This window comes from Helobdella robusta (genome assembly GCF_000326865.2).
Source record: "Helobdella robusta unplaced genomic scaffold HELROscaffold_33, whole genome shotgun sequence".
Taxonomy (NCBI): domain Eukaryota; kingdom Metazoa; phylum Annelida; class Clitellata; order Rhynchobdellida; family Glossiphoniidae; genus Helobdella; species Helobdella robusta.
Window position 1 is genome coordinate 1,568,332 of NW_008704623.1, and position 7,151 is coordinate 1,575,482.

General features: G+C 37.1%; 1 protein-coding gene across 1 annotated transcript; it reads left to right on the plus strand.

Annotated features, from left to right (window-relative positions):
• Positions 1 to 1,259: 1,259 nt before the first annotated feature.
• Positions 1,260 to 6,895, plus strand: HELRODRAFT_82671 (hypothetical protein; the record flags this gene model as incomplete). The annotated part of the gene is made up of 10 exons (XM_009022838.1): positions 1,260 to 1,472; positions 2,385 to 2,595; positions 2,717 to 2,935; positions 3,286 to 3,402; positions 3,574 to 3,795; positions 3,944 to 4,134; positions 5,431 to 5,484; positions 5,924 to 6,128; positions 6,206 to 6,377; positions 6,673 to 6,895. 10 exons carry the CDS (start codon positions 1,260 to 1,262, stop codon positions 6,893 to 6,895), a joined length of 1,827 nt encoding a protein of 608 aa, XP_009021086.1.
• Positions 6,896 to 7,151: the final 256 nt, after the last annotated feature.

The following is a 7,151-nucleotide window of genomic DNA, read 5'->3' on the forward strand; positions in this document are numbered from 1 at the left end:
TACTATTACTACTACTTCTTCTGATACTATTTCTATTTGCCGTACTACTAATATGACTATGACTAATATAAATGTATGTATATGTATACATATATAAATATAAATATATATATATATACATATAGAGAGAGAGAGAGAGAGAGAGAAAGATGCATGTATGAAACCGGATGTCCTTATATTTAAATGTTACTACGAATAGGTAGATACTTGGTTGATAATGATGGGATGCTGATGATGATGACGATGCTGATGGTGATGATAATGATGATGAAGATGGTGAAGATGATGATGAGGAAAAGCTGACAATAGGTATCAATCCTTAAGGGCAATTATTTTATCCAAATTAAGAAGCTCCCCCTCATATATAAATATACATATGTACAAACATACATACAAACATTCCTACATTCCTACATACATACATACATACATACATACATACATACATACATACATACATACATACATACATACATACATACATACATACATACATACATACATACATACATACATACATACATACATACATACATACATACATACATACATACATACATACAAACAAACAAACATACATACATACATACATACATTGATACAAAAAATATCTTTTAGATAGATTGAAAAATTGACTTTGAAAAAATAATTCTCTTCAATATTTTATAATTAATTGTACTAAATAGATAAAAAAAATATATAATTAATTATATATACAGTTAACCTAATAATTAATATTTTCAGTCCAATCTTTTAAATTATTCGCAATTATCCGACCGAATGTATCGAATTATATTACCGACCACGACAACTACAATGAGTCCATCTCTCGCCTCCTTCAACATCATCTGTCCAACCGGCTTAATAGACGAACTCAATTTTACCGGCGATCCGCACATCCCTATTTTTGTCCCCAACAGCAACAACAACAATAATAATATTAACAACATCAACAACATTAATAATAGTTATAACCTCAATAACAACAACAACGTGTCAACAATTTATTATTTTTTAGATGATCAACTCCAGGCTAAGTTAGGGACTGTAGAGCAATGGCAGGTGTATGCAATTTTTGTAGCTTTAGCTTTTTTCGCTTTCGTCGTCGCGAGGATCTCGAAAAAAATCCTCTACCTCCTTCACAGCGAACAGGTTTTTGTCATGTAGCTTATGAACTTCTATTTAATTTCATATTGAAAGCTTTACTAATGCTGACACAGGCGTATGTACGTTGTGTATCTTTGTATGTATATCTTTTGATGTGTGTCACAGCTGATGACGTCAGCATAAACAAAACATTCACATCATCATCTTCATCATCGCTGTTGTCGTCATCACCACAGCCGGAAGACAGTCTAGACACGGATTTCGATGCTGGGAGAGAATCAACTTCCGGTGTAATAAGCTCCACCCTGGTCTCCTATTGGACATGGGCGGCTACTCTTCTACAGTCTACCACTGTTACCGTTATGGTTAAGTGTTTCGTCTGTCTGTCTGTTTGTCTGTCTTTCTGTCTGTGTAATGTGTGTACGTCTGTGTGTCTGTATTGGTGTGTCTCTTTCTATTTCTGTCTATGTCTGAGTATGTGTGTGTTTGTCTGTCTGCCTATTGAATAGTTTTACACGTGTTTGGTTGTTTTCGATTGATCTTAATCATAATCGTCGTCGTCACCGTCATCATCACGATCTTTCAAATCATCATCATCTTTCTCATCTTCACCATCACGGTCTTTCAAATCATCATCATCTTCCTCATCTTCACCATCACGGTCTTTCAAATCATCATCATCTTCCTCATCTTCACCATCACGGTCTTTCAAATCATCATCATCTTCCTCATCTTCACCATCACGGTCTTTCAAATCATCATCATCTTCCTCATCTTCACCATCACGGTCTTTCAAATCATCATCATCTTCCTCATCTTCATCAGCTCCCCATTCTACACCTTTGTTATTTAATCTCAATAATATCCTTCAGATGTCAATTTTTAAACAATCACACACAAATAATATACATATACACGACCTCACACACACACGTACAAACACATACACGCACACACGTTCAAACACGTACACAGAAATACAAATAAATACATGCACGTGTGCTTATAATTCTACATCTTTTAATCAGCCTAAAAAACTTGAATAGCTATTTTTCAGTTTTCTTTTGCTTTGCTTCTCTCTTCACCCTTTCTTTCTTCCTCTTTCTCTCTTTTTTTCTCTCTGTTTGCCTTTCTTTTTTTGTATTTCTAAAATGATGATGGTGATATTAATATTATATTATTATAATTATTTTCCTCTCTCTCTCTTTCTCTCTCTCTCTCTTTCTTTCTTTCTCTCTCTCTCTCTCTTAAATTATTATTATTATTACTAATTTTAGTACGGGATAAGCGGGGCATACTGGTACGCCGCAGGTGCCACCATACAAATCCTCCTCTTCAGCATCATCATCGTGATGTTGAAGGTCAAGGCCCCCGGAGCTAAAACCTACCTCCAAGTCATCAGGGCCCGGTTTGATAGGGCCACCCACTTAACCTTCTGCGTCTTTGCACTCGTCACAAATTTTGTCGTTACCGCAATGCTTATGCTGGGTTAGCTACAGTGTCATGAATGTGTGTGTGTGCGTGTGCGTGCGTGCGTGTGTGTGCGTGTGTCCGTTTGTGCGTGAATGTACGTTCGTAGAGTGACCTTTAATCTTTGACCTAACCACAGGAGGTGCCACTGTCCTGACGAACATGATAAAGGGCCTGTCCATAGAGATGGGGACGCTACTGGTGGTCGGGACCATCTTCATCTACACCTTCACTGGCGGTCTCAGTGCCACCATGTATGTCTCGTACTTCAACACGGCCGTCATGCTGCTACTGGTTTTAGTGTTTTTGTATAAGGTTTTTTATGCCGCACAGACTGGTGGCCACGGAAGCGGCGTTGGTGGCGACACTAATGGAGGGGGTATGTTAGGTCAGTCTGACTCTCTTGCTATTAATATTATTATTATTGTTATTATTTTTTTTTTTATCAATTTTTGAAGGATTTTTAGAAGTGTCAACATCATACACACGGCATGTTGTAGGCGAGGATTTCTTAACATTCAAACAAGTTCATTGCAGCAGTTTCAAGTGCCTCAACCCACACGCCATGTTCATATTTCAATTTTCAATATAAAGTTTTTAAACTTTATTCATATTCATTGATTTTTGAAGCAGCCAGTCCCTCACCATCAACCAATCACAAATCAGCCAATCACTCACCATTGACCAATCCCAAAACAGGATCAATAGACTCCGTATATGATACGTTGATATGTTTCAAAGTGAACCAGGCAGGCAACATGGCCGATAGCCATTTGACGATGTATTCAGCGAGGGGATTGATATTCGGCATCATCAATATTGTTGGTTCGTCATTTCATTCAAATGTCATTTATTCATCCACATATCAATCCATTCTTCCATTATTCTATCCATTTACCCATCCATCCCTCCATTCATCCATCCATCCATCCTTCCACCCATCCATCCATCCATCCATTCATTTGTTAATTCCAACAACATGGCGACACAAACCAGGAAACTTTGGCGCCGTTTTTGTCGACCAATCGTATTGGCAGTGTGGGGTGGCGGCTAAACCCTTTTCAGCAGTAGCTGGCTTCTTATTAGGTGGCCTCACCTGGTTCACCATTCCTCTAACCTTCGGGACTACCATGGGCCTGGCTTATAGGGCCATCCAGGTCCTGGATCGAAACGTCACGACGATGTGGAGAGGACTTGATGATGATTCGGTGAAGAAAGGTTTGTGGGCTGAAAAAAAATTATAAATTTTTAAACTAGGTACAGACATTTTAATTAAAAACTCCCAAATCATTTATTAATGAATATCTCTTAATTGAAGTTATGTGCTAATTAATATTCATGAGCCGCATAAACCACGCCCACAAAGGATTGGTGGCCCCGTACGTAGCCAATAGACTGATGGGAACGAGTGGTAATCTCATGTGCGTCATATTGGTGGTCATGGCGATTACTTCGACTGGGGCTTCCCAGATCATAGCCGTGACGTCAGTGCTCGTTTATGACGTGTACCAATTGTATTTGAAGGTCGGGGGGGCTTGGGTGATTTTATTGAATTTTGTTTGATCGGCGAATGATTTGAATGTGTAAAATTTTCTAAGTGTTCAACCGATCAGAGAATTAGTTTAATTTAAAAGTGAAATCAATAAATTAATTAATTAATATTTAAAAGATTTTGTGAAAAATTATTCAAAATTTAAAAAAAAAACTTGTTCATAAGCCCTTCAGATCTGTTTTAGACTGCAACACTTGTTTGTTATGCGGCTGCGAAAAGGGTAAGTTTTATTCGTTTATTTTTACATTCACTCATTCATCCATCCACTCATTCACTCATTCATCCAACCATTCACTCATTCACTCAATCATTCACTCATTCATTTACCTAATTCACTCATTCACTCAATCATTCACTCATTCATTCACCTAATTCAACTCAATCTTATTATAAACTTTATAACTATACACTAATGTAAATAGCTCCCATCGTTATCGTCATCATTTTAGCTACGTTCTATTACTTATTATTATTCATAATTATTATTATAACTATTATAATTTATTATTATTACTATTGTTTTTTATTATTATAATTTTTTTTTAATTTATAAAACAGGTCGGAAAGCTAACGCCAGATCCAAAAACGTTTGCAAGTGCATGAGTATGGCCAGCTGCAAACAATGCACCCAAGATAACAAGTTAATTGGTTTTAATTAATTAATTAATTAATTCATTCATTCATTCATTCATTCATTCATTTATTCACTCATCCATTCATTCATTCATTCATGTATTCATCCATTTATTTACATTATATGATCAGCAAGACGCCTGGCAAAGAGGTCTCCCAACTCACTGCTCATATCATCAATAACCGATAAATAAATTAAAAAACTAATTATAATGGTTATAATTATAATTATTTATTTATTCGTAAAATTAGTCCTGGTTATGACATTAAACTGACCCTCACTGCCTTGTGAGTGATGTTGGATCATCAAAGGCTAGGCCCACCGCTTATGACTGTGGTTGCGTAAGGAAGGGCGTCCTGCGTAAAAATTAGCCAAATTAATTACTTATGATGGAATGGCGTCGAGAGGTATTTTGGTTTCATCATAGGTAGCCAAACGGCAACCCCCGATCTCGGGGAAAATGTCGTCTAAACGTGTGTTGTTGTTGTTGTTGTTGTTGTTGTTGTTGTTGTTGTCGTAATAAATAAAATGAATGAAATAATAATTTCAAAGGGTCAGATCATTGGAAGGAAAACGCAAGCCAGTAAAGACATCATTTGCGTGTTCCAGCCACTCACAGTACCGAATCTACATCGAGTACGTCCAGAGACTGAAGAGCTGGTGTCAGGTTATATTCACCATCGCCATCCTACCACTGACCATCGTAATGTACTATTTATCGGTCGGTTGATTGGTTGGTTGGTTGGTTGGTTGGTTGTTTGGTTGGTTGTTTGGCTGGTTGGTTGGTTGGTTGGTTGGTTGGTTGGTTGGTTGGTTGGTTGGTTGGCTGGTTGGTTGGTTGGTTGGTTAGTTGGTTAGTCGGGTGGTTGGCATACATATATAAACACACAAATATACTATCTTTCTTTCTCTCTCTCTCTTTCTCTCTTTCTCTCCCTTTCTCTCTTTCTCTCTCTCTCTCTTTTTCACACACACACCTAAACATACTCACACACACGCAACAAAACATTGCATCGTATATATCAATAACAGGCGGGAAACTCCCTTTCCATTTGAACCTGTGTTAACCGCCAGGCAGTACCAAAAATTATTCCATCATAATTAAACAAATTATGATCACATATTATTATTATTATTTTTTTTATTGTTAATATACCCAGGTCAGTTTAAATTGGGTATATTCATTCATGGGCATTCTGATTGGTTCAGCCGTTCCTCCAATCATATTGTCCCTAACCTGGTCGAGATTGACCGGAAGAGGAATGAGTTTTGGAGTCGTCGGTGGTACAAGCTGCGGATTAGTCGTCTGGTTGATGTATGCGGGTCTAAAAAATGGCGGGCTTTCGGATTTTTTCGAAAGTACAGGTCTGGCATAAAGTTTTGTCATTTATTTTAAAAAGTTACAGCTGTAGTGATAACATTGGATGTTTTTAAAGGTGAAGAAACGAGCATGTTGGCAGGCAACCTGGCCTCGATAATATCTGGGGCGGTCATCACCGTCGTAACCAGCGTGGTCCTAAATAGGTCAAACAATGATGAGAAGAACAGGGAGACGTGGGAGATGACCAGGGATATCGATAACCCTCTTAGGCCCTGGACAGAACTTTATTCAAAGTTTGTGGTGTGTGCCTCAGTGGGGTGTTAGCTGTCCGTTTGTTCGTTCGATCGAGGGTTATTTCGTTCATTCATTCATTTGTTCATTTATTTGTTCATTCATTCATTCATTCATTCGGTTGTTCATTTATTCATTTTTTCATTAATTCATTCATTTATTCATTCATTCCTTCATTGAAATAGTTTATCTATTTTCTATCTATCAAATCATCAGTTATAAAACATGTTATCGAAAATAGGAATTACCAGTAGTATAATTATAAAATACATTCATAATGTAAAAAACCAAAAACAGGGAACTAAATTTAGCTCCGACCGAGCAATTAGATTCGAGACCATCTCTAGAAGCGATGGAATCAAAATACCGACGGGCCAAGCACTTGGCGATTATTTTTTCCGCCATATTCACTATTTTGTTAGTGTTAGTCTGGCCGGCACTCATGCTAATCAGTGAAGTCATGGATAGAAAGAGTTTCACACTTTGGGTTAATTTTTTTAATGATTTTACATTTTTTTAATTTTTTGATTAACGCTAATAGACAATCAATTTGATATAAACCGTAAAAATATGTTTGATTTTTTCAAAACACACACACACGTACATACATACAAACAAACATACAGGCACATACACACATATTAGGTACACATACACACACATAGGCACACATACACACAGATCCATATGATAACAGTCATATCAGTGGTGGCCACAGTCTACATAATCATCTGGCCGCCGATATCTGAATTTATTCGAATCAAAACAACTCTTAG